General features: G+C 45.5%; 2 protein-coding genes across 3 annotated transcripts; one reads left to right on the top strand and one right to left on the bottom strand.

The window, feature by feature from the left end:
• The first annotated feature begins 67 nt into the window (after window positions 1-67).
• On the top strand, window positions 68-15,181 carry VCP (valosin containing protein). Of its 2 annotated transcripts, XM_012770073.3 has the most exons (17): window positions 68-366; window positions 3,955-4,066; window positions 4,253-4,425; window positions 5,518-5,660; window positions 6,868-6,998; window positions 7,828-7,959; window positions 8,962-9,064; window positions 9,736-9,869; window positions 9,948-10,083; window positions 10,437-10,549; window positions 10,965-11,129; window positions 11,224-11,346; window positions 11,621-11,833; window positions 12,021-12,329; window positions 12,593-12,748; window positions 14,561-14,715; window positions 14,866-15,181. In XM_012770073.3, the coding sequence occupies exons 1-17, from the start codon at window positions 350-352 to the stop codon at window positions 14,969-14,971; spliced, it is 2,421 nt and encodes an 806-aa protein (XP_012625527.1). In that variant the 5' UTR covers window positions 68-349; the 3' UTR covers window positions 14,972-15,181. The 2 variants fall into 2 exon arrangements, with proteins under 2 accessions (XP_012625527.1, XP_075864933.1); XM_076008818.1 differs by lacking the exon at window positions 68-366 and having other exon boundaries at window positions 4,151-4,425.
• Window positions 15,182-23,692: 8,511 nt separating this feature from the next.
• On the bottom strand, window positions 23,693-27,774 carry SPATA31G1 (SPATA31 subfamily G member 1). The gene is made up of 2 exons (XM_012770079.3): window positions 27,544-27,774; window positions 23,693-27,160 (listed from the first exon to the last, which is right to left on the bottom strand). The coding sequence occupies exons 1-2, from the start codon at window positions 27,772-27,774 to the stop codon at window positions 23,693-23,695; spliced, it is 3,699 nt and encodes a 1,232-aa protein (XP_012625533.2).
• Between the last annotated feature and the right edge of the window lie 161 nt (window positions 27,775-27,935).

Here is a 27,935-nt window from a genome sequence, read left to right as displayed (position 1 = left end):
TGGGGAGAGGCGCAGAGAGGCGGGCGGGAGTCCCCAGAGCAGGCGCTGATTGGCTGAGGTAAGAGCGGCTTTCCTTCCGATGATTCGGCTCTTCTCGGCTCAGTCTCAGCGAAGCGTCTGCTGCCGTCGTTTGAGTCGCCGCTGCCACCTCGCGGAACAGAAGCCAGCGTTGCCCGCCCGCTGCTCCGGTGCCGCTGGGAGGAAGCGAGAGGGAGGCCGCCTGCGGGTTTCTCGCCGCTGCTCGCCCACCGCCCGGGAGAGCCGAGCCCGGGCTCACTCAGTCGCTTGCCACCCCTCATAGCCGTTACCCGCGGGCCGCCACAGCCGCTGGCCGGGAGAGGCGCGCGCCATGGCTTCTGGAGCTGAGTGAGTGCGCGCGCCGCCCGCTTGCTGCGGGGGCGCGCACCGCGGGACCCGCCGCGCTGGGTAGGCCCGACTGGGCCTGGCCGTGGGCGCGTCTGAGAGGTGGAGGCCGGGAAAGAGGGAGGGAAGCAGAAGAAGGGGGCGAGTGAGGGGCCGCAGGCCCGGCTGGGCCCGGCTAGTCCTCGCTAGTCCCTCTTGCGCACCCGTGCGCCCCCTAGGCGGGGCTAGCTTTGGGCCCGGGTCGGAGCCTGGGCCAGATCGTGCTGTGTCATGCAGGCCCCGGCCAGCCTGATTGGCTCGCTCGGAATGGCCGTCCCAGCCTAGCGAGGTCTTCCGGTCCACACTGCCGGCGCGGAGCCCTGGGACCTTGGGGTCCCCATCTGCGATCCAGCCTACTACCCGCTGAAGGCCTTTGGTCCCCTGAGAAAATAGGCCCCGCGAGCCCGCGGCCCCAAGTCGGCCCGGTGGGCGTGGACTTTGGGGCCACGTGAAGGCCTCAGGAACCCCGAGACTGAGGCAGAGGCCGGGGCGAGGAAGGCCCAGCGAGCTCAGGGAAGCTCACAAGCAGCCTTTTTGGGGCCGGGTTGGCCTGGCCCGAGGTTGGCATCCTTTGCGACCTGAGTAGTGAAGGTTTCACTTCTGGCTTCCTTCCTACTTAGGCCTGTTCATGTAAGAAAGTTTTAGTCAGTTTTCCTTGATGTTATGACCTGGGGGTGGAGAGAAAATAAGTCTTCTGTAATATTTTAGGTTTCTGCTAAAGTTCGACTCTCAGTTCGTATTTTATGGGCCTTCCTAGATTTCATGTTTCCTGGTGTGCAGGTTAGAGTTGCCCTACAACACATTCACACGCCCCTTTCCCCAAACAACTATGTTGAGTAATTCTCTCAGCTTTCTGGCCCCACCTCCATCCCTCAGGAAAGCATCTGATGAAACCTGGCCACCTCAACCAATTCAGTTTAGAATCGAGAGTTTTAGATGCTGAACAAAAAACACAGCCTATGGAAACTCTTCTATGCAAATCACCTTCCTGCCTTGAAGAGATTCGTTTTTTTGAGGTGTTCCTTTTTCTAACAAGTTTCTGAATTGAGATGAAGTATTACTCAGTTGCTTATTTAAAAGGACCACGTATTAATACTTAGAATATTTTCTTAGGTTATATTCAGTCAGTCTTTTATTTTCAAAAATAAAAAAATAAAGTTATTGGAACCTGGTATCATAGGTGGTTTCTAACCTCTAGGTCACCTTTGATGACTCTTACCTCAAAGTCCTCTGTGGCTTCTTGGGGTTCTGGAAAGGGCCTGATTCATGCAGATGACCAACAAAGACTGTCTAGAGCTGATGTTGTCCTGTCATCAGGCTGAATTCTCTCTTCTGATCTTTGTAGGTAGATTGGGAATTAGAGGTCTTTACTTTAAGGAAAGATCATACCAGTGATCTCCAGAGCCAGGATCAGGAATGGTAGGCAGATTGGAGATTTTCCTAGAATGCAGCTTTGAGATTAAAGTGCAAACTGATGATTAGAAGCACCTGACATTTTTTTATTCTCCAGCCTCAGTCCTATAGATCAAGCAGAAATATGATCAGCCCCTGAAAGGGTATTTTGATGGATCAGGAGTGAGAATCATTCCATTGACATTGCCCTTAGCTGTCACATTGACCATGCTTCACCTCCAGGGTATTGAAAAGCATTGGAAGAGTCTGCTTATTCTACAGCATTGTTTCCCCGAGTAGCACACTTTTAGGTAGGGGGAGGCAAGTTTGAGCTGAGGAAACATTGGTAACAAGTTTAGAGGCAGTGGTTAAAGATGCAGCCAATGTGTGAGGGTCAGCATAAAACTTAACCACTTTGTTAGATGAATGGGGTTTGTATTTCTGTTGGGTGTATCAAGACCAAAAGATGTAAAAATCCTATGGCTCCCTAGCTGGTATGCTAGAGCACAAACATATTTTTTTTTCTTGCAAATTGTGAAGATATTTCCAATGAGTATACTATTTGTCCCATTTTGTTGACTTCTGAATCCTCAGCCCCTACAACAGTGCCTGGCACATAATAGATATGAATTAATTTGTTAAATGAAGAAATAATTTTCTAAAACTTTATTTTGTTTGCTACTTCCATTCCCTGGCCTTTCTATTTTGTTTAATGCTCATGTTTTCCTGAGTCTTACTAAGAGAAGGTAGTTCTTCTAAGGGAGAGCTCATTGAGTCTACTAAGTGAAGGCTGAGATGAGCTAGGTACAAAATTGATGTCACTGTGCCAGTGAGTGATCCTCTAGCTTCTAGGAAATGATAGAAACTGGGTTTAGGCTGAGCATGGTGGCTCATGCCTATAATTCCAACACTCTGGGAGATCAATCCTAGAGGATTGCTTGAGGCCAGGAGTTCAAGATCAGCTTGGTAGCAAAGAGAGACCCTGTCTTTATAAAAAATTAAAAAGTTAGCTGGGCGTGGTGGCATGTGCCTGTAGTCCTAGCTACTCAGGAGTTCAAAGTTACAGTGAACTATGATAGTGTCACTGAACTCCAGCCTGGGCCACAAAGTGAGAGCCTGTGTCTTAAAGAAAAACCGAGTTTAGACCTAGGCAACCTTGATTTGGGCGAGAGGGATTTAGATTTGCCCCAATTCTCAGCATTTCTTGGTTTTGACTTTTTGAACCAACTCCATGGAATTGTGTGCCTTTGCAGTAATTACTGTGAAGCTCCTTTTGAGCTTGAGCCTCTTTCTGAAGGTTCCAGAGCTATTAGTGTCCCTTCTCCCTGGCCCCCCATATGATGCTCTTTGTGGTTAGCATTCCTTTGGTACAATGAAATGCTCTAGCATTCAATAGATTTAGCCTGTGAGAAGTATAGTGCTAATGATTGTACTTCTTTGTCACCAGGCTTGCCTGGTGGGACTTGAGACCTCCCTCACCTCTAAAGGAAGTGGTTTTATTCATTTCATTCCCCTGCAAGGTTAGCAGAGAAAGAGCTTGTGCTTTGCTCTACAGTGCTAATCATGGTGATCATTAATACCATGTGCCAGACATTGTGTTGAGCACTTTACATTCATCATCTCCCACTAGACAATAAGTCTTTGACATATGTGTTACTACATTTACCATTTTACAGAGGAGGACACCAAAAGTGCAGAGAGATTAGCTAATTTGCCCACAATTAAACTGTGACAGGATTGAGATTCAGACCCAACAGGTCTGACTATAGAGCCCTGCTCTTTTTTTTTCCAGAGCTCCTGCTCTTAACCACTATACTATATAATCTAAGACTACTTTAATTTTTCTAATTGCTATACAGCCTCCACTTCTATCATGTCTTCTTAGGCCATAGTTTTCTGACCCTGGGACAGGATCACTTACTTGGGGCCTTATAGCTGGGACATCAGTGCACCAGAATACCAAGAGCTACTGGAATGAGTATTGTGATATATGCTAGATATTGCTTTTCATGACCTTGGCTGAATTTCCTTCATCTGAGCTCTCTGATATAGTGATAGCTTCATCTATTCACTATTTCTTCCTAAGTGTGAATTTTAGAGACTGGTGGGGCTCCTGGGGCTGGAGTATCTATTGGGACTGATTTCATTTCCTCCTTTTAGTTCAAAAGGTGATGACCTATCAACAGCCATTCTCAAACAGAAGAACCGACCCAATCGGTTAATTGTTGATGAAGCCATCAATGAGGACAACAGTGTGGTGTCCTTGTCCCAGGTGAGTTGGATCCACTGACCAATCTTTCCTTATTGTATTTATTTGAGGGATTTTCCCAGGTTTCTTTTCTTATTTTTCTTGCAGTGACCACAAATAGAGTGGGGTTTACTGGGATTCCCAACCTCCAGGGCTGCTGCTTTTCCCCTTCTGCCCAGTCACCAAAAGGCCTTAACCTTCTTTCCTCAGCCCAAGATGGATGAATTGCAGTTGTTCCGAGGTGACACAGTGTTGCTGAAGGGAAAGAAGAGGCGAGAAGCTGTGTGCATTGTGCTTTCTGATGACACATGTTCTGATGAGAAGATTCGAATGAATAGAGTTGTTCGGAATAACCTTCGTGTACGCCTAGGGGATGTCATCAGGTGTGTGTGGGGTTCTTGGCCCCTCAGGGATGGGAGGCCAGAAACAGCCTGCATTACAGGCAGGACAAAGTCCTTGGCAGCTGTATGTAGGAAGTCTCTTGGCCATGGGAAGACTTATGCCTTGGGTTGTCTTTAGATTTCGGTTCTGCCTTCTTGGGACTTCAAAATCTATCCCTACATGGCCCTTGGGACAAGGTAGCATTTCTGTGACTTTCTTGATGCCTTTATTTTTTCCTTCCGGAAGTATAACTTATGCCATGGTTTAAGATGCCATTTGAGGGTGTGTATCTGCCGATAACCTCTTTACTTTCTTACTACTGTGTTCAATTAATGGTTTATGTTAGGGCTGGAATGAAGTGGTGGTGTGGGCATGGAAGGTGGGTCCTAGCAGGTCTTTTAAGGACCTAAGTTTACCTAGGGGGAAGGAATAGTTGGAGCTAGACCTGGGGTAGCTCCAGTGTGAGTGATTTTGTTTGTTCCTATATAACTTTAGGCAACAGGTTTCTCTATCTTGGAGTCACCTCTAGCCACTGCTACCCAACCACCCATTACCTGGCTGAGATCATCCCAGACTTCTGATTCTTTTTTATGGTTAAATTTCACGTAGCTTTCTTCCTGGGTGTGCTTCTCACTTTCTCAAGGTGTTCTAACCCATCCAGCTAAGATTGTTTTATTTTTTTCACTTGTATTCCTCTGACCTTGACACTTGTTAGATTAAGCTCTTCCCTTGTAATATTGAGTCACTAATATTAGCTAACAGGGGTTCATCTTTGGATATCTCTCACTGAAGACTCTGCATGTCTTTATGGGGTTTCTAAATGTGTGGCTCTTGATTTTGGCTCATTGATTAGGAGTGGGCTGCCCTAGCAGCCTCTTTCAGTGGCGCCTTCTACCCAACCCTGAGTGTGACCTGTCTTAATTGTGCTTGGTGGTTCTTCTGCCCTCAGTCCCACCCTACTCTACTTCTCTTCACCTAAAGCCATCCCCACCTTTTCTCTTTCACTCACTATCAGCTGTGCCTGGCTCTTATGCACACCCAGTGCTTAAGTCTACAGTATGGTTGGTAATATGGAGTCTGCTTGTCATTTTCAGCATCCAGCCATGCCCTGATGTGAAGTACGGCAAACGTATCCATGTACTGCCCATTGATGACACAGTGGAAGGCATAACTGGCAATCTGTTTGAGGTATACCTTAAGCCATACTTCCTGGAAGCTTATCGACCCATTCGGAAAGGTGAGAGATAATTTTAGGAACTAAGCTTAGGGATGGTTGTTTTTAGAGAATAAACTTTGGAGCATCATCTCATTTTCATATATGTGTGTAAACTCACACATCTTATGCACATGCTCATGAATCTTCCCTCCTTTTCTCCCTCCAACTCTCTCCCCCTCTCTGCTCCAGGAGAGTAAGCTCTCTCATGGATCTCTAAAGGAGGTGGTCCATTTTACCTATGTCACACTCCAAAGTGCACAGCTCTGCCATTGGTGGTTATAGTGAAAAACTCGGAACTATACCCTGGAAGTCAAAACTTTATGGGCTTCTGATATGTCAGGTTTTGTTCACTATCCTTGAGTGGCAGAGGGACTCTTCACAGTTTATCTTTCTCCTCACATTTGATGCTTACTATTATAATGGTGGGGAGGGTGGACATAGGGTAATAATCTGGTGAGCTTGTCATTTTATTTTTATTTATCTATCTATCTATTTATTTATTTATTTTTGGAGACAGAGTCTCACTTTGTTGCCCAGGCTAGAGCGAGTGCCGTGGCGTCAACCTGGCTCACAGCAACCTCAAACTCCTGGGCTCAAGCAATCCTGCTGCCTCAGCCTCCTGAGTAGCTGAGACTACAGGCATGCGCCACCATGCCTGGCTAATTTTTTCTATATATATTAGTTGGCCAATTAATTTCTTTCTATTTATAGTAGAGATGGGGGTCTCACTCTTGCTCAGGCTGGTTTCAAACTCCTGACCTTGAGCGATCCGCCCGCCTCGGCCTCCCAGAGTGCTAGGATTATAGGCGTGAGCCACCGCGCCCGGCCTATCTATTTATTTATTTTGAGACAGGATCTCACTGTGTTCCTCGGGCTAGAGTGCAGTGGCATCATCATAGCTCACTGCAACCTCAAACTCCTGGGCTCAAGTAGATCCTCCTGCCTTAGTCTCCCAAGTAGCTAGGACTACAGACACATGCCACCAGGCGTGGCTAATTTTTTGTGGAGATGGTCTCACAGTTGCCCAAGCTGGTCTCAAACTCTTGGCCTCAAGTAATGTTCCCACCTTGGCTTCCCAAAGTGCTAGATTTCAAAGTGTTAGAATTATAGATGTGAGCCACCGTGCCTGGCTGAGCTTGTCGTTTTAGAACGTAGGATCTAATGAGGAATTCTCATTTGGTATTGTAGTGGATGCCTCTAACTGTACTTGTACTGCTTGCCTTCATAGGAGACATTTTCCTTGTACGGGGTGGGATGCGTGCTGTGGAGTTCAAAGTGGTGGAGACAGATCCCAGCCCTTACTGCATTGTTGCACCAGACACAGTGATCCACTGTGAAGGGGAGCCTATCAAACGAGAGGTTAGTTTTCTCCCTGATCCCAGGACCCAATCTCATGATTACTCAGTATGGTAATTAACCAAGACTGGGTGCTCTTTGGAACCAAGCTTCTTTCCAGAAGTGGGAAACCTTCCAGCTGTTCATTTCTGGGCCTAGGTGTTTTCTGGAAATAACTAATGCCAGAAATTTAAAAAATTAGGTTAAATCCAAAAGATTTAAGTGATTGGAGTCATTTTTGAAGTAAAGCTGATGATGGTGTCCATGCTTCTGCCCATTCCCAGGGTTTTTAGCTTTAGGTTTTAGGAACTCCTTCCTGGTAAGACTAAGGACAGTTTGAAAAGGATGCACTATGCTAGAAATCTTTGTCTTGGGATTTTTCTTAATTTTTTTTTCTTTTTTTGAGACAGGGGTCTCGCTCTCACCCCTGGTGGAGTATGGTGACATCATCATGGCTCACTGCAACCTCAAACTCTTGGGTTCAAGCAGTCCTCCTGACTCAGCTTCCCAAGTGGCTCAGACTACAGGGGCTCTTCACCATGCCTGGCTAATTTTCTATTTTTTATAGAGACGGGGGTCTTGCTCTTGCTCAGGCTGGTCTCAAACTCTGACCTCAAGCGATCCTCTTGTCTCAGCCTTTCAAAGTGCTAAGATTACAGATGTGAACCACCACACCCAGCCTGCCTTGGAATTTTTGTAGTTGTTCTTTGAGGTGGAGTCCTTTCAGAGAAGAATCTTCTTATACTCACACAGCAGATTTATGCACACTAGATAGTGGAATGACTTGGAGAAATTCAAGTTTTATTGATACAGCATTCCTGCCTTCTCTTTTCTTTGTCTCCTTCATATTCAGGATGAGGAAGAATCCTTGAATGAAGTAGGCTATGATGACATTGGTGGCTGCAGGAAGCAGCTAGCTCAGATAAAGGAGATGGTGGAGCTACCCCTGAGACATCCTGCCCTCTTTAAGGCTATTGGTGTGAAGGTGAGCATCCTAAGCTCTGTGGGATCAATTCTAGGGTGGTGATTAGTGACTACTCAGTGTCTAATCCTGTAACTCTTCATGCATGACTTTCATTATTGCCTTGGATTAGAGGGATAATATATTCTTTGAGTTTGTAGAACGTTCTAAATTAATTAAAGCTACTAATGTAATTATATTCTGTGTTGAATTTTTTTTTTTTTACAATCCTTTAAAAATATAAAAACCTTTCTTGTCTTATGGACCCTATAAAAACAGATATCACCATATTTTGCCAACCTATCTAGAGCAGTGTCACCCAAAAGAAGTAGAAGTTAAGGAAATTTGTAGAGTATAGAGTATCCTGAGTCAAACATTTGAGAGTTGCTATTCTATAATGTAGCTTCCCGACCTTTTCTAATCATGGGGCACACTGAAGATGAAATTATTCCTTTCCTTAGTATGAGTTGTACAAATAGTTTCCTTTTCTGTGTGGGCAGTTTCTATGTCCTGCCTGTGGATGAGACCACAGAAAAGGTGGCTTCAAAGAAGAAAACTTGTGATTGTAAGGGAACACATTCCAACATGATAATAAATTCTGTTTGGTTGTGGTTACTGCAGTGAGTAAGCCTCTGGCAGTGAAGAGATTAAACCCTGATTCTTAAATGGCTTAACTAGTCTTTGACCCTTGGTCTGTCTTAGATTGAGCCCTAGTCCCAGGATCTTCAAATGCACTGACAATAGAGTTTCTTATGGTGGTTTCTCTGCCCTTAGTCTTCAGTGCAAATTGCAATCATAAATGTTGCCAGTTTTTTTAGCGGTATTTTCCCTGTTAGTAACAGGAGTGAGTATGGCCTGAAGTAAATTCTCTCCTAGCATTTACAGCTAAGGGCTTGCTCTTCGTGATGTCAGGGTTGAGCCCGGATTCTCAGCCTCTATTTAGAGCTTTAGCCAAGCCATTTTAGGGTGAATGGGATTGGGAGAAGGTGGGAGTCTGAACCTAATCACACTCTGTATTGATCTCAGCCACCTCGGGGAATCTTGCTTTATGGACCTCCTGGGACAGGGAAGACCCTAATTGCTCGAGCTGTGGCAAATGAGACTGGAGCCTTTTTCTTCTTGATCAATGGTAAGGGACTTGGTTCGTCTTGTGTCTGACTAGTGTTGGGAATTTTTCTAAGTTACCCCAACAGACTAGACCTAATTCTTAGCTGGGCTCATGAGCTGGAGAGCTCGATTTGTACCCACCCTTGTATACACTCTTTAGCATCTTCCTTCTGCTGGGGTGTGTTACAGACAGATGAGCACCAAGGAAAACATAGTTTACACTTGGGCTTCCTGTCCTATCTCCCCTTGAAAAAGATTGTGGATAGGTGAAGACATTTGGGGGTGGGGCAGGAGCAAGCTAGAATGAGTAATCAAAAGATGCATGCTCACTGATTTGAGAGGGTTTGAGGAAGATGGGCTGAGATGGGCTTTTTGAGAATGCTGTTTAGCTAGGGAAAGGTCCAGCCGGTGTGCTACACCTCTCCTGTTCTGGCTAGAGGTCCTAGAGCATCTCCTATCATCTTTATACTTTCAACTCCACTGTGAGAAATGTACTGAGTCCCTTGGCTTCTCTACAGCCTGACCTGGTGGTTATTTTGGGATAATGGCTGATAGAGGCTCTGAGAGGTAGATGCAGGTTACCACCTTCTCACCTAGGACCTGTCTCTGGGCTGGACAAACAAGATAACTGATTTCTTTTGGGATCGGGAAAGAATATGGTTTTGTTATTGTCTCCATTCTGTATCGTTCCAGGTCCTGAGATAATGAGCAAGTTAGCTGGTGAGTCTGAGAGCAACCTTCGTAAAGCCTTTGAGGAGGCTGAGAAGAATGCACCTGCTATCATCTTCATTGATGAGTTGGATGCCATTGCTCCCAAAAGAGAGAAAGTAGGAGCTTACCTGAGGGGATGGTGGGGGGTTGGAAGGTCCTGACTTCACTTCTGACCAGACGTGCTGTTCTAACAGACTCATGGGGAGGTGGAGCGGCGTATTGTATCACAGTTGTTGACCCTCATGGATGGCCTAAAGCAGAGAGCACATGTGATTGTCATGGCAGCAACCAACAGACCCAATAGCATTGACCCAGCCCTACGACGATTTGGTGAGGACCCCAGGTTTCTCAACCCTGTCCTTGCTCATAGGGAGAGTATAGCTCTACTGGGCTTAATCACCTTGATCCCTCCTCTGTCTTTCATCTAAGTCACCTAATCCTGAGGATTTCTTGAAGCTGTTTGTAGTGATAGGGCCCCGGTGTCCTTTCCTTTACCCTGTGTCCTGTCCAGAGTGACCAGCTATCCTGGTTTTTCTGAGACTGGGGGGTTTTTCAGGACATGAGACTTTAGTGCTAACACCAGGACAATCCTGGGCTGAGATGTTTGGTCACCTTAGGATTATCCCTTCTTTCCTCTGGACTAGAAATGAGCCCTGTTTTTATGTTCATACACTGTCCCACAGGTCGCTTTGACAGGGAGGTAGATATTGGAATCCCTGATGCAACGGGACGCTTGGAAATTCTTCAGATTCATACCAAGAACATGAAGCTGGCAGATGATGTGGACCTGGAACAGGTGGAGTGGTGATGAGGGCTGATCAGCAGTTAGAATATGTCTGTCTCCAGGCAGTTGCAGGGAACTGGCTAGGGATGTAAGCTTAAAATTTGAGGAGATGGGCTTTGATTCTTGGGCAGGGGAAAGGGTGTGTGATCTGAGATTGAATCCAGGAAAGTGGATTGGCATATTTCTCAGTTGACTCTGCATTAGAGCAAATCAGAAATTATAGGGCAGCTTTACTTCCCAGGCCCCAAGTCCAGGTTTGAGTACTTAAATCCAGCCAGTGATAAGGATTGCTAGTATGTATGTGTTCAGGAAATGGGAGGACCCAGAGATAGGAGTCTGGGAAAGGGGCCAAGATTCTATTGTTTTTGAGCCTCCTAAGGCAATGATATCTTAGAGATAAGATAGTAAGTAAATATTCTCTCTACAGGTAGCCAATGAGACTCATGGGCATGTGGGTGCTGACTTAGCAGCCCTGTGCTCAGAGGCTGCTCTGCAAGCCATCCGCAAGAAAATGGATCTCATCGACCTAGAGGATGAGACCATTGATGCTGAGGTCATGAACTCTCTGGCAGTTACTATGGATGACTTCCGGGTAAAGACCATACCCCCGCCTCAATTACACACACATATACTTTGATCCCTCACCTGTTAAATCTCATCCTCGCTTTTTCCTCCTTTTTTATTAGTGGGCTTTGAGTCAGAGTAACCCATCGGCACTGCGGGAAACAGTAGTAGAGGTGCCACAGGTGACCTGGGAAGACATTGGAGGCCTGGAGGATGTCAAACGTGAGCTGCAGGAGCTGGTCCAGGTAGGGTAACTTTTGGTCTAGGGTGAGTCACTGCCCTAGCACATTGTAGTTGATCTGGGTGGTCTTGGTGTCAGCATGTTTTCTATAAGAGTTGTGAAAGCACAACTCGGGACCCTGCTTTTCTCAGGTTCGAGGCACTAAGGAGCCTGCTCCTAGAGAACCTGGATCTTATACCATTGGGTACATGATAAGTCATAGATGGGATGCTTCTGTTTGGTTAGGTTTCTTTCATAATATGGAGATAGCTTTGAACCATCTTTCCATTTCCTCCTAGTATCCTGTGGAGCATCCAGATAAATTCCTCAAGTTTGGCATGACACCTTCCAAGGGAGTTCTGTTTTATGGACCTCCTGGCTGTGGGAAAACTTTGTTGGCCAAAGCCATTGCTAATGAATGTCAGGCCAACTTCATCTCCATCAAGGGTCCTGAGCTGCTCACCATGTGGTTTGGGGAGTCTGAGGCCAATGTCCGAGAAATCTTTGACAAGGTGAGCTACAAGAGGCTGGGCTATCTCTTCACTTGCTTAGGGGCAAGATAGGGAGTTTATTTCTTCAGGAGAGTTAAAACAGTCTTACTGCTGGCAGCTCAGCTGGTGAAGTGAAGGTCACTGTGTTTTCCTTATTAGGAAAGGAAACCCAGTTTTGTTAGTGCTTTGAGTCATTCTGTCCCCACAGGCCCGCCAAGCTGCCCCCTGTGTGCTATTCTTTGATGAGCTGGATTCGATTGCCAAGGCTCGTGGTGGTAACATTGGAGATGGTGGTGGGGCTGCCGACCGAGTCATCAACCAGATCCTGACAGAAATGGATGGCATGTCCACAAAAAAGAATGTGTTCATCATTGGCGCTACCAACCGGCCTGACATTATTGATCCTGCCATCCTGCGACCTGGTCGCCTTGATCAGCTCATCTACATCCCACTTCCTGATGAGAAGTCCCGTGTTGCCATCCTGAAGGCCAACCTGCGCAAGTCCCCAGTTGCCAAGGTAGGTGGCGGCCATGGGTAGGGACTTCTATGAGTCCTTGAACTGGTATGGAGTGCTTTTGGTTCCTGAATAATGTTCCATTGGGGATTTCTGTGGTTAGGTTGGTCTAAAAGGAAGGTGGAAGATTCGAGGATATTAGGATAATCTAGAATCAATCAAGAGTAAAATGGGGCACATTAGAGTATTGGGAGTGCTTTGTTGGCCCAAAGATCTGTGTATCCGGAGGAGAGGCTAAATGCTAAGATAGCTCTGTTGCTTCTTAGGATGTGGACTTGGAGTTCTTGGCTAAGATGACTAATGGCTTCTCTGGAGCTGACCTTACAGAGATTTGCCAACGCGCTTGCAAGCTGGCCATCCGTGAATCCATCGAGAGTGAGATTAGACGAGAACGAGAGAGGCAGACAAACCCATCGGCCATGGTGAGTCTGCATCCTTTCCTCAGATGTGCCAATCCAGGGGAGCCAGGGAACAGTTTTCAATAAGCGGTAGAGTTAAGAGTAGAAGATACTGGAAAGATCATGGGACTGAGAAGATATTTAGCAGGGCATCAAAGAATACTGAGGTAAACCCATTCAGTCTGAATGAGGCTTCATGAGGGAAGTCAAAGTATAACTGCAGCAAACAGCAGGGCTTCAAACCTAAGATTTATCAACCTATCCCTGGTTGGAGGGAAGGGCCTCACAGACCTCCCAAAATGGAAAATTTGCATGTGAGTGTGTATAAGCTCCATAATGGTAGGGACTCATCTCACTCGCTTCCTACTGTATCCTGGCACCATGTTTGAGACTTAGGGAATGTATGAATTTCTTTACTTTTCGGAAGAGACCATTCATTCCTCCTGCCTTCCGTGGAAATAATCTCCTAAGTGTCAGCAATTGGGGTAGCCTCAATGAGAGAGAGAGGGTTTGAGCTGGGCTATGAAGAAAGTAGAATTTAGATAGAGGGAGTAAGCAGCCCAGATAACTTGCTCTAGTAGTAGGGTTGCAGAAATTGGGAAAACCAGGTAGGGTTAAGAGTATATACGTTATTGGAAGTGAGACCACTAGGTAGGGTGTAATGCAAATGTGGTAAGCACTGAGAGCCATTGCCTTTTTCTTTTTCTTTTTTATTTATTTATCTCTTGCCCTAGGTAGAGTGCGGTGGTGTCATCATAGCTCACTGCAACCTCAAGCTCTTGGGCTCCAGAAGCAATCTTCCATGTCTCAGCCTCCATAGTAGTTGGGACTACAGGCTCGCACTATGACACCCAGCTAATTTCTATTTTAGTAGACATGGGGTCTCACTCTTGCCCAGACTGGTCTTGAACTTCTGAGCTCAAGTGATCCTCCCACCTTGGCCTCCCAGAGTGCTAGGATTATGGGTGTCAGCCACTGAGCCTGGCCTGCTTTTTTTTTCTTTTTCTTTATATTTTTATATATATATATATTTTTAGATGCGTTAGATGAGCTTTTTTTTTTAATTTTAGATTTTCTGAGGTGTGATATAAATACAAAAAAATAATCCCCACCCCATTTCCATGCTGCTTTTTTTTTTTTTTTTTGAGACAGAGTCTCACTTTCTTGCCTAGGCTAGAGTGAGTGCCGTGGCATCAGTCTAGCTCACAGCAACCTCAAACTCCTGGACTCAAATGATCCTTTTGCCTCAGCCTCCTGAGTAGCTGGGACTACAGGCATGGGCCACCATGCTCGGCTAATTTTTTCTATATATATTAGTTGGCCAATTAATTTCTTTCTATTTATAGTAGAGACAGAGTCTTGCTCATTGCTCAGGCTGGTTTCGAACTCCTGACCTCGAGCAATCCGCCCGCCTCAGTGTCCCAGAGTGCTAGGATTACAGGCTTGAGCCACTGCGCCCGGCCTATTTCCATGGTTTTTTGATAAATGTGCTTAAGTTCTATAACTACTACCATAGTTGAGATACAGAAATTTCTTTCATCCCCAAAAATTCCCTCAGGCCACTTCAGTCAATATCTTCTCCCCTCCAGTATCTCCTGGTAACCATTGGTGTGATTTCTGTCCCTGTAATTTTCCCTTTTCCGAAATGCATTGATAAGTTTTTAAGCAGAGCAGTGACTCAGTTTTAGGAAGTATGGTCTGGCAGCTTTTTCACATTGGGTTGGAGGAACAAGGGAGAGCAATAAACTACTGCAGTAATGGGAGGCGAGGACACCAGTGACAGCATCCAGGCTATGCTTTAACTGGCCCTTGTGATTTGTTTTACCAACTCTATAGGAGGTAGAAGAGGATGATCCAGTGCCTGAGATTCGTCGAGATCACTTTGAGGAAGCCATGCGCTTTGCCCGTCGTTCTGTCAGTGACAATGACATTCGGAAGTATGAGATGTTTGCCCAGACCCTTCAGCAGAGTCGGGGCTTTGGCAGCTTCAGGTAACTTGGTTGTGGGAGCACTAGGCAGTGCTTAAATTGGGGACCTATACAAATAAGGTGGTGAGAGTCTTGAGGCTAAATGGTAGTTGAAGAAACCTTATGCAGGTCCTGTCCTAACCCTGTTTCTTGGCTCTGCTCTTGTGCACACAGATTCCCTTCAGGGAACCAGGGTGGAGCCGGCCCCAGTCAGGGCAGTGGAGGCGGCACAGGTGGCAGTGTATACACAGAAGACAATGACGATGACCTCTATGGCTAAGTGATGGTGGCCAGTATGCAGTGAGCTGGCTTGGCTGGACCTTGTTCCCTGGGGGAGGGGGCGCTTGCCCAAGAGGGACCAGGGGTGCGCCCACGGCCTGCTCCATTCCTCAGTTTGAACAGTTCAGCTACAGTCAGACTCTGGACTTAGGTTTCTGTTGCAAAAAATACAAAACAAAAGCGATAAAATAAAAGCGATTTTCGTTTGGGAGGCGGAGAGTGAATTACCAACAGGGAATTGGGCCTTGGGCCTACGCCATTTCTATTGTAGTTTGGGGCAGTGCAGGAGACCTGTGTGGGTTGTGAACCAAGGCACTACTGCCACCCCCCACAGTAAAGCATCTGCACTTCACTCACTCAATGCTGCCCAAGCCCTCCCTTTTTCTCCCTATCCAACCTGGATAGGTGGGTGAGAAGGGCCACAGTTCCTGGGTGTTTATATAGAGAATAGGTTGATTTTATTTTACATGCTTTTGAGTTAATGTTGGAAAACTAATCACAAGCAGTTTCTAAACCAAAAAAAAAAAAAAAATGACATGTTGTAAAAGGACAATAAACGTTGGGTCAAAATGGAGCCTGAGTCCTGGCCCCTGTGCCTGCTTCTTTTCCTGGGAAGGGCCTTGGGCTACCCATCACTGCCAAGGCACTCTTCCACTTGGGAAATCCTGGAAGTAAGATTGCACCTTCTTCCTTTCTTGATCAATGTCAGTGTGATGCCCTCTGCTGCATCACTGGATGGGACTATGGTGGAGGGGGACATCTTGACAGAGCTCCAAATGTGGAGAATATGGCATTGCTCTACCTGTATTAGATGTGGACAGTAAGTCTAGGCCTGCAGAGCCTCTTATCCTGACCAAGGACTGTATTGGGGTACACTCTGAAAATCTTAGGGTTGCAAAATGATACAATTTCTGTCTACAGATGGATATTCTCTATATCCCCTGAAAAAAATTTTTTTAATTAGTTTTTTTTTTTTTTTTTTTGAGAGACAGGGTCTTGCTATGTTTTGAACTCCTGGCCTCAAGCCACTCTACTGCCTTGGCCTACCAAAGTGCTGGGATTACAGGCATGAGCCACTGCACTGGGCCTATACACCCTTTTGATGCCTCTAAAAATCTCAAACATTCATTCCCTGGGTTGACAATCACTATGTCTGGTTTTACTTTATATAATTTGTATTATTAAAAAAATAGATATGTGCTAATATAAAATTCTAGTATTGGACATTTTTCTAAAGTAAACATCCTCCCCTCTTCATAAATTGTTCAGATGATTGCATAGTTTTGTCCAAACAGGTATAAGAGTAATCCTCTTCATTCAACAGGTACCAAAGTAATCAGTACTTCTGGGGTTAGCACCATGATGCCTTACCCAAAAAGAGTGATGCGGAGAAAATAGTCCACTAAGTCAAATTTGTATTGCTCGAGTTTGGGCCGTAATCTTGAAAGACAATCCCAAAAGATCAAAATTCCTAAAGTCTAAAATCCTAAAAATGATAAACCCCAAAAGTCAAAATCCCAAAAATATCATTCTGGAAAAAATAATAAAAAACATTCTTTAAAGATGTGTTTACATTTTAAAAGGGGTGTTTATTTGAGAAACAACCTCATGTGCTACTTTATACAATAAAATAGGCAATAACACTTTTGCAAGCTTAAACACTCAGATATGCTAACAATAGTTGCACAGTATAACAGTTATAAGCAGACAAACTGTATTCATAAAGAAATAGATCAAAAAGTAAAATGCATGTTTCTATGGTTGGTAATTCTCTGCACCCAACTTTATAACTGCTCATTTGAAATACAGTGACAGACAACCTAAGTCTTAATGAGATGGATCAAAAAACTGTGATAGGTGGGCACCACATACATGTTCAGTGGAATTCCCAAAGAGCTGAAGCCTCAATTTTATCCTTTCTAAATGCAGATGTACAAAAAGACATCTCTTCATTTATTGAGGAAGTTTCAACATCTTTACATACATGTACAATGCTTAAAAAGTCAACATGGTAATACACTTTAGTAGAGTCAAATTTCTGATGTCCAAGGCAGCAGAAGAAAACAAAGTCTGTCCCAACTGCCAGAGACCAATTTGCCTTCTGTATTTGTCCTCTTAAGGACTCCTGTTAATTGGATGGTTCCTGCCAATATTGAAGGCAGATCTTACCCACTCAGTCTACTTAGACTCAACACACTACTCTCTGGAAATACCCTCACCTAGAATAATGCTTTACCAGGTTGCTAGGTATTCTTTAATCCACTTAAGTTGATAACAAAGTTAAGTCCGTAAGTTCACCAGTTGTCAATTTGGTACCCATATACATTTCATTTCTTTTTCAAGACAGGGTCACCCCAGCTGGCATGCAGTGTCATGATCATAGCTCACTGCATCCTCCAATTCCTGGGCTCAAGCTATCCTCCTGCCTCAGCCTCCCAAGTAGCTAGGATTATAACAGCATACCACTATGGCCAGCTTTTTTTTTTTTTTTTTTTTCCCTGTAGAGACAGGGTCTTACTATGTTGCCTAAGCCAGTCTCAATCTCCTGGCCTTACGTGATCCTGCTTTGGCCTCTCAAAGTGCTGGGATTACAGACATGAGCCACTGCACCCAGCTATCAGCCTCTCATTAAACCCACTTAGTTTCCCAATAAAGACAATAACAAGGTAATAGTTCCCCATAACATGATGCAACTATCCTGTGTACAACTGAAAATATGCTAATCCCGTCCCTATAATTCAGTTTTTGGGATTTCAACATTCAGGATTTTAATCTTTAAGGATTGTGCCTTTGGGCATTTAGAGTTTAGGGATTTTGATGTTTTGAGATTTCAGCATTTGGGATTACGGTGTTTGGAATTGTGTCTTGGGAGTATGATTGCCACCAGTATTTGTTGTCCTAGGATTTATACTAGGCAAGAAAGACACGGTCTCTCTGGTCTACGTAGATACAAAATACTTAAATTGGTTGATTAAACTGGAGCATCTCTGGAACTCATGTGCTGTGAAATGGATTTTTTTTTTTGCACTTTTGGGATTTGAAATTTCTGTCCCTTGTTTTCCATGACACACTCTCCACTAGATTCTGTCTTCGGTCCTCTCACCATTTAGATGTTTCTGATGGCTTAGCTTTCAGTCTTTTTCCTACTCAGTGTTGTCCCTCTGTCTTATCTTTGTGGATTGGCATCTTAACCTCAGTGAGGGCCAATGACAAGGTTATTGAGGGAAAATCTTTCCTACCTCTTCATCAAGCTATGGAAACATAACACAAGGGTAAGTATCATTTCCCCCCTGAATATATTTAGAGATACCAGTGATAGTGATAGAAATTTGTGTTAGAATAATTGGTTTGCTTTCACTTGTTACACAGTGTCTGTGGGGAAGACAGTTGGCCTCTGTAGGTTATTTAGGAAAAACCAAGAGAAGACTTGTAGCCAGAGGCCAATCTTAGGAAGCCTGGTTCTTGTTGTGGCACTTGTGCTTACAGCAGTGTAGCAATAAACAAGATGCTTAGCTCTTTTGAGGTCTCAAGTTTCTTAATCTGATAAAATGATTACAAATGCTTTCTAAACCGCGAATTCTATATACATATACCAAGAGGCAAATTGTATAGGCAGTCTGTCTTCCCCTCACAGCATTCCTAGAAGGAAATTGGATGTGATTTTTATGGTAGCTAATCACTTCTTACAGGTTAATCATGATTACAGGATAGGTTTCTGATCAAGAATATGGTGTGGGCAGAGCTTGGTGACTCAGACCTATAATCCTAGCACTGTGGGAGGCTGAGGCAGGAGGATTGCTTGAGGCCAGGATTTGGGAGGCCAAGGTGGAAGGATTGCTGGAAGCCAGGAGTTCAAGACCAGTCTGCGCAAGAGGGAGACCCCATCTCTACTAAAAATAGGAAAATTAGCCAGGTGTGGTGGTGTGTGCCTGTAGTTTCAGCTACTCTGGAGGCTAAGGCAGGAGGATCACTTGAGCCCCCAGGAGTTTGAGGTTGTAGTGAGCTATGATGACACCACTGCACTCTACCCCAGGCAACAGATCGAGATGAGACTCAGTCTCAAAAAAAAAAAAAAAAAAAAGCATGAAATGAAGGACCAACAGTATGCCATAGAGGCAAAAGTGAAATTATAAACCTAACATCCTAAGATATATTTGGATCTTAAGTATCAGTTACAAATTGCTCTGAGAGGCCAGTGGACATAAAATGCCCATGAAAAACACAGGTCTGCCAATTAATTAGTCATTCAACTGAACTGTGGCAAATTTTTTTTTCTTTTTTCTCCACCTCCCTGCCCCTGTGACAAATGTTAAGTGGTTTGTTTATCCTTGCCCAGCCCTATAACCTACTAAGAGCTTTGAAAGACTTAAGAACATAGGATTTTTCTTTTTTTCTTTCCCTTTTTATTTTTGCCTCCCCCACCCCAGGTTTTTTATAAAGGTATCAAGAGAAGCATATATTCATTAAATGTCCCCATGTCAAGAGGAAATTCAGAAAGAAATACATTATCTTTGAGACCACAGTGGGGGAGGGAAAATACCTTCAGTTCCGCCCTTGGCCAGCAGGTGGTGAGTTTTGGACTCAGACCCTATACACAGGTTTGGGCTGAATAAAGCTTTGGAACAGAATAGCAGTGTTAGCTGAGAGGAACAGTATGTACTTTCTGACTGGGTGGTTTTTTTTCAACCAAATATGCAGACTAGAGGGTGTATGGTAGAGTGGGAAGAACACTGGATTGAGAATTTGGGCTTGACCTCACAGAATCTCACTTATTCTTTTTCTTTTTTTTGAGACAGGATCTTGCTCTGTCTTCCAGGATGGAGTGCAGTGACACGATTATAGCTCACTGTAACTTCAAACTCCTGAGCTCAAGCAATCCTCCCATCTCAGCCTCCTGAATAGCTAGTACTACAGGTGCTTATATACCACCATACCCAGCTAATTTTTTTATTTTTATGTTTTGTATAAATGGGGTCTCCCTGTGTTGTCCAGGGTGGACTCAAAGTCCAGATCTCAAGTGATCCTCCTGCCTTGGCCTCCCAAAGTGCTGGTGTTACAGGTGTGAACCACCATGCCCGGCCACAATTTTAAAAAATAATATTTCTAATAACCAGAGGTTGTCATCTTAATGACTTTAATGCTTATCTTTCTGGATCTTTTTCTTTTTTCTTTATTATTATTTTTATTTCAGCATATTACAGAGGTACAAATGTTTAGGTTACATATATTGCCTTTGCCCTGCCTGAGTCAGAGCTTCAAGCGTGTCCATCCCCCACATGGTGTGCACTGCACCCATTAAGTGTGAATATACCTATCCCCTCCTACCTGCTGGACACTCGATGAATGTCACTATTATATGTACACATAAGTGTTGATCAGTTAATACCAATTTGATGGTGAGTACATGTAATGCTTATTTTTCCATTTTTATGATACTTAGTAGAATGAGTTCCAGCTCTATCCAGGATAATACAAGAGGTGCTACATCACCACTGTTTTCTTATGGCTGAGTAGAACTCCATGGTATACATATACTACATTTTAGTAATCCACTCATGTATCAATGGGCACCTGGGTTGTTTCCACATCTTTGCAATTGTGAATTGTGCTGCTATAAGCATTCTGGTGCAGATGTCTTTTTCATAGAATGTCTTTTTTTTCCTTTGGGTAGATGTCTGTTAGTGGGATTGCTGGATCAAATGGTAGTTCTACTTGTAGCCCTTTGTGGTATCCCCATATTATTTTCCATAGAGGCTGTACTGCAGTCCCATCTGGATCTTTTTCTGTGTATGTGTATAAATATGTGTGTCTATACATGTTGAGTTTTTAAAACCAAATGAAGATCATACTACTTTATAACTTTTTTTTTTGGTCAGTAATCTTTCCCTTTCCCTTTCAGTAAATTTTCTAGAGGTTAGGAACCAGTCTAATAGCCATACCATATTCAGAGTTTCCCAAGTGACCCAAATGCCATTCACAGCTATTTTGATCAAACTAACACTCAATCTCAGACTACAAGTCACATCTGTTAGGCTCTTTCTTTTTTTTTTTTTTTTTTTTTTTTTTTGAGACAGAGTCTCGCTTTGTTGCCCAAGCTAGAGAGAGTGCCCTGGCATTAGCCTAGCTCACAGCAACCTCAAACTCCTGGGCTCAAGCAGTCCTCCTGCCTCAGCCTCCCGAGTGGCTGGGACTACAGGCATGCACCACCATGCCCAGCTAATTTTTTCTATATATATTAGTTGGCCAATTAATTTCTTTCTATTTATAGTAGAGACGGAATCTTGCCCTTGCTCAGGCTGGTTTCCAACTCCTGACCTTTAGTGATCCTCCCGCCTCAGCCTCCCAGAGTGCTAGTATTGCAGGTGTGAGCCACCGTGCCTGTCCTGTTAGGCTCTTTTACTCAAACTTTTTTTTTTTTTAATAATTGATGGTCTTATGTTACCCAGGCTGGAGTATAGTGGCTCTTCACAGGTGCTATCCCACTACTGATCTGCATGGGAGTTTTGACATACTTTTTCCAAGCTGGGCTGGTTTACCCCTCGGGCAACCTGGTGGTCCCCCACTCCCTGGAGGTCACCATATTGATGCTGAACTTAGTGCAGACACCCAGTTAGCATAGCCCAGAACTCCTATACCTAAGCAATCCTCCTGTCTCAGCCTCCTAAGTAGCTGGAACTATAGGGATATACCACTGTGCCTGGCCTTTTACTCAAACTTTTATGACTCTTGTTGAACAGATTGGGTCAGTTGACCTTCAGAGAATTGGGTCAGTTGACCTTAAGAGAATGGCCATGTAGAGGAGGATGGATTAGAAGGACTAGGACAACCAATTTAATCAGAAATGATGTTTGGACTAAGACAGTGATGGTGAAGATGGAGAGTGAGGTGAAGATGGATTTGAAATACATTTCGTAGGTATAATTGACAAGCTGTGATGATTGATTAGATGAGGGAGGAGTCAAGGATGACAGGTTTCTGGCTTAGATGGAGGTGATGCCTTTTGATAGGAAGGGGCACATTGGAGGAAAAAGTTAAGGGGAAAAAGTAGGGTTTTGGACAAGTTGAATATGAGATGATACATTCTAGTTTTTTAAAATGGTACTGGTAAATTGGACATCATTTGTAGAGAGGGAGTTAAATTCTCATCTCAAACCATGAAAGTTATATTAGCAATCTAAACATAAATATGTAAAACTATAAAAGTTCCAGAAGAAAATGTTTAGAGCCATAAAGTAAAACATTGGTAGATTTAACTACATAAAAATTTTGAACTTTGGTACAGTGAAAGTTACCATAAACAAAATTAGACAATATGCTACAGATTGGGAGAAAATGTTTGCAACATAAATAAGAGGTTGAGTTAATATCTCTGGTACTCAGGATAATGGCTCTCCAAGATGTCCACATCCTAGTCCCTGGAACCTGTGTATATATTATTTTACACAGAAAAGGAGAATTAAGGTTGCAGATGGGTTAAGTTTGCTAATCAGCTGACTTTAAGATAGGAAAAATGCCCTGGATTATCCAGGAGGGTCCTTAAAAGTGGAAGAGGGGCTGTGTGTGGTGGTTTAGGCCTGTAATCCCAGCACTGGGATTACAGACTGAGGCAGATGGATTGCTTGAGCCCGGGAATTTGAGACCAACCTGAATAACATATTAAGACCCCATATCTACAAAACATAAAAAAAATTAGCCAGATGTGATAGTGCATGCCTGTAGTTCCAGCTACTCAGGAGGCTGAGGCAGGAGGATTGCTTGAGCTCAGTAGTTCGAGGTTACAGTGAGCTATGATTGTGCTACTACATTGCAGCCTGGGTGACAGAGCGAGACATTGTCTCTAAAGAAAAAAAAGTAGAAAAGGGAGGCAAAAGAGGTCAGAGTGATGCAGTGTGAGAAGACCTTTGACTTACCTTTGCTAGCTTTGAAGATGGAGGAAGGGGACCAGTAGCCAAGGAATGTTGGCAACCTCTAGAAACTGGGAAAGGCAAGGAGTGAATCCTATGAAGAGCCTAGAGAAAGAAATGCAGCTCTGCCAACCCCTTGGTTTTAGCTCTGTGAGTCTTGTGTCAGACTTCTGACAAAGTAAATTTATGTTTTGTGGTAATTTATTATAGCAGGAAACTAATATCCAACAAACAGGATAAAGGGTATAACGGGCAATTATAGAGGAAATCCAAATGGTTACTAAACATATGGAAAGGCACTTGTTTTCTTGGCCTTGGGGATAGATGAGCAGACCCACAAAGAGAAAAGAACAGAGGGCTAAGAAGGAATGGTCAGAAAGATATATGCAGAACTTGTGGGTCAGGTGGGTGAAGAAGGGAACCATTCCCAAGGACCAAGAACAGCTGTCTAGACCCAGACTACTTGTGTTCAAGTGAATGGTTGTATTTTTCTGTTTACATGCTTTGAAGTCTTTCCCTCTCATGGGCAGTATTGGGCTCTGCTCCTTATAGAGTAGGGATGTGTAGACTCCAGATGTGATCATCTGTGCATGTCTATAAAAGTAAACTAAACCTTCAGAATCCTGAGTTCTTTACTTGTGGGACTTTGTCCAGAGGGAATATGGCTGCAGCAGTAGGGGAACTGACTTTCCCAGTAACCTAGACTCCAAAGAAGACATGAGTGGAATTTATCTATTTCAGCTAGTTTATTAGGATTTCTTTTGCCTGTCTCCCCATCTCCCCACCCTCTACCTGGCTTGGTTTCCAGTCTTGGGGTACTAAGTGCCAGTACTACCAGCCTTCCCCTGGCTAGATTTGGTGACCAGGGGTCCACGGTTACCCAAAAATTTGGCTAACACTCTTTGGAGACCCCGGGTAACGTGAGCCTGAGGTGTGGGGGAAGAGAGATGCTTCTTTGTGTGGGCCCAAGGACAGTGCTTACAGTGGTGAGGGTTCTGGATGTCACCAGCTCTCAGTTCTTTCCCCAGGTGGTCGTAGGGACCTGAAACCTTGGGGAGAAGCTGCTGGGGGAGAGCAGTGTGTTGAGAGCTCTGGCCCCTGTGTTGAGACTTTGGGGAAAGTGTGCTTACAGGAGCCTCTACTAGTCTTTGGGCCTGGGCAGGGTGGCTCTTCCCTGTGACCGTGGGTGACCCCAATCTTGCATTCCCTCCTCCATGGTCTCCAGTTTTTGGTTTTCTGGGGCTCTCGCCCTTTTTGGCTAAAGATAGGGCTGAAGCCTTGTTGTGTCTCTTGCCTGAGGCTAGAACCTCAGGGTTTGAGGGCTCTCCAGGGCCTGGATAGATCTCACCAGCTTCCATGTGTACACATGACCCCTGGGATGAGACCTGGGCCACCGTCTTCCCCTTCCTCTTCTCTTCTCTCTGAGGCCCTTGTTCTGCTCTGCCAGACCCTTGTGGCTGAGGCTGGAAAGAGGATTGGGAGTAATGACAGTGGGGGACCTGTATAGACTGAGGTACTGTGCTCTGAACTTTTGGGGGATGACAGCTTGAAGAGTAGGAGTACAGGTTGGGGAGATAAATCTGGGGGGGGCAGGAAGAGAGTCCCCAGGAGTCTGGAGTTGTAGAGCTCAAGGCAGAGGAGCTACAAAATAGTTGACTTGGGCCAGGGGATCTGGAAGCAGGGCTCTGCTGCAGTGTCTTCAGCCTGAGTTCCAACTCTTTGCTCCAGTGCCAGGCATGGGTCCCAGGGTTAGTGACCACCTCTGGGACTGCCTCTCTCTGGGAGAGTGGGTCCTCAGCCTTAGACACTGGAAACATCTCTCCGTTGGGTAGGCCAGGGTAGGTGGGCACAATCTTCACAGCTTCAGCTAGGGTGGGAAGCCAAGGTATTGCCTGCAGGGATTCAACTTCTGGAGGGCTGGGGTCCTGGGGGACTTTTTGTTGTGCGCATCTCCACACAAATTCAAGGTCAATGTGTGGCTCTGGTGGGGGAGCTGAGTGTGAGCTGGGGACTGGGAGCTCAGTGGCCCAGCAGTTCTTTCTCTGCTCCACTGCTGCTTCCCCCTCAGACTTAGAGTTGCATTGGTCTCCAATGGGCTCACTTATGTGGGACTTTGAAACAGAGTTTGGTGGTAGGCTGGGGCCCCAACCTGGGAACACAGGAACACAACAGTTTTCTTTCTGCTCTGTGTCCCCACCAGCAGGCTCATAGTCAGGCAAGACTCTCAGGGGGCTGGCTACATGCAGGTCTTGGGGTAAGCTGCAAGCTGGCAGCTTAGAGGCCCAGGAGTTCTTTCTCCTCTTTATTTTCCCACATCTAGCCTTAGAATTAAACAGGACTCCCCTGGAGCTAACTCTCTGGAGCTCTAGTATAAGAGCTGAGGGTGGGGCCAGAGATGGGGGCTCAGAAGCCCAGGAATTCCTGAAATGCTCAGTGTCCTTCCTTATAGTTTCTGCTCTGGCAAGGCCTTCTACAGGATTGATTCTATGCGTGTCTATACGGGGGGCTAGAGCTGTACTATGGGCAGGGTCTGAGGAGTTAGGTGCCCAGAGGTTCTCTCTCTGCCCTATGGTCTCCTGCAAAGCTTTGGATTCAGACAGGACTCCATGGGGGGCCATTACTAGAGATTCTAGCAGAGAGGCTGAGGGAAGTCTGGCAGGTAAAACTGGGTGTGCAGAGACCCAAAGATTTTCTCTACTCTGTACACCCTTCCATGGAGTCTCAGATCCTGATGGGACACATGCAGGGCTGGGTCCATGGATCCCTGGGTTGGGGTCTAAGGCTGGGGGTTCAAAGGCCCAGCAGTTTCCTGAATTTTCTCTGAATCCCCACTGGGGCTCATATCTGGATGGATCTTCCAAGGGACTCTCTCCCTGGAGTTCTGTGAGGGAGTCCAGGGGAGGGCCGGGGACTGGCATTGAAGACTCAGGAGCCTGAGGGTTCTCTTTGTGTCCTGTAGTTCCCCAGAATTCCTTAGGTATAAGAAGACCTCCTTCAGAGTTAAAATTTTGGGGTTCTGACAGAGATGCTGGGGGCTGGCAGGGGGCTGACATTGGAGGCTCAGAAGCTTGAGAGCTCTCTTTGTGTCCCATGGTTCCCCACTGAGTCTTATAGTCAGGGGGCTCTCCCAGGGGGCTGGTTCCTTGAGGCTCTGTCATAGGGACTGGGAGTTGGCAAGGGGACATGTTTAGGGGAACAGAGATCTGACAGTTCTCTTTTTGCCCTGTGGTTTCCCAGAGGGCCTTAGATCCAGACAGGCCTTCTATAGGGCTGACTCTCTGGAGTTCTGTCAGGGAGGCTGGGGTTAGGCTGGGAGCTGGCATTGCTGGCTCAGAGGCTTTGGGGTCTTCATTTTGTCCCATGGTCTTCCATGGGGCCTCAAACCTAGTCTGGATTCCCACAAGGCTAGAAGGATATAGCAGAGAAGCAGAGGGTGAATCTGGGTTGTGTCGTTGGAGGCTGGGGTCCCATGGCAACCCGCACCAGGCCTCAGATGAGGAGAAAAGCTTAGAGGGTCTGGCTCTTTGGAGTTCAGGCTGTGAGTGCAGGGCTTGATCCTCAGAGACCCAAGTGACCTTTCCCTGCTGTGTAAGCCGCTGTGTGGGTACCTCAGTGCTAGATAGGACTCGCTTATGGTCCATAGGCAAGGGCTTAAGATGGACTGGTGGTGATGGGACAGCATAAGATGGAAATGGAAGTAGCTGAGGTCTAGGGGCCATCTCTTCCAGGTCTTCCATAGTATGGGCTTCATGGGTAGGAAACTGGATTGAGGAGTGATACTGGGGAAACAACAGGTTGGACCTAGGCAGGAAGATAAGCTTGTTGAAAAAGACAGAAGGACAAACAGATAATTTCAGGGGAGAGAGGCCACCTGAGCTCAGGAAGATGGCCTCCAAGGACTCGCTGTGCAGAAAGGGGAGACCCCAGAAGAGCTGGCTTTTTCTATGGTGCTGGTGACTCCCTGATCCTGTCTTACGCCTCACAGGTAGGTTGGTCAGGATCTGGAAGGTGGGAAAAGATCTGGAAGGGCTTTGGAGCTGCATGAATATTTGCTCTGGTGTCTGTGTGGCCTTGGGGGGGCCCTCAGAACCATAGGATGGCTCTGGTAGGGCTGTGGTGGCTTGCTCTCCATTGGGAGCTTCTTTGGGAGGAGAACATGGTTTCAGTGGATCCACAGATGCTTCTTCCTCTTCTTCCTCTTCTTCCTCTTCTTCCTCTTCTTCTACCTCTGATTTCTGCTTCCACAGGTGATCAAGGAAGGCCACATGGTACAGAAGTGGTAGGCCCTGGGGAGTACAGAAAGACACTATCAGGCACGAAGCCTTTGGAGACTCAAGTTTGTTATGAAGCCGAAAGTCTGTGCTCCACATCCAGAGTGAACAGTCACTCACCTGGCCCCACATCTGTAGTCAGCACTCACCCAGCTCCTCATCCAGTATTAATGGTCATTACCCAGTCCTTATTTAAAAATTAGCATTCCTTCGTATACCTCTATATCTAGGGTTAGTGATCACTCACCTGGCTTCAAATCTAGTGTCAGTGGTCACTTAGCCAGCCTCACATCTAGAGCTGATAGTCCCTCACTTGGGCCCACATCCATACCAGTGATCCCTCACCTAACTTCACATGTGTCAACAGTCTGCACATCTATAGTAAAGAGGTCACCCACCTTGCCTTGCGTCATGTCCCCAGAGAACCAAGGATGGAGCTGTTGCAATCTCCCAAGCTGCCACCATCTCCGGATCTGCCAAACTATGAATAAGAATAGTGTCACCAGATTTCCTGGACTCTGGAGACAGCTGCTGCCACAGTATCTACAAGACAGGGCATGGGTCAGTTGGCTCCAGAGAAGGCCTGTATCCCCCCCAGCCCCTAGCAAGTCCTCCAGCAGCCATTCCATATTCTTTAGCCTAGTGGCAGTTTAGCCTGAGGTCATCAGTGCATCACAGAACAAAGAACTCCCATCCCCCACATGGGTTCAGAGCTAACAGCCTTCTCCCTGAATGTAGGACCAAAAAATACAACTCATACTTCATACAGTGAAATCTGGGTGATCCAGTT

This window comes from Microcebus murinus, chromosome 12 (genome assembly GCF_040939455.1).
Source record: "Microcebus murinus isolate Inina chromosome 12, M.murinus_Inina_mat1.0, whole genome shotgun sequence".
Classification (NCBI taxonomy): domain Eukaryota; kingdom Metazoa; phylum Chordata; class Mammalia; order Primates; family Cheirogaleidae; genus Microcebus; species Microcebus murinus.
The sequence above is the reverse complement of the archived record's forward strand: the minus strand, read 5'-3'. Positions and strand labels throughout refer to the sequence as shown.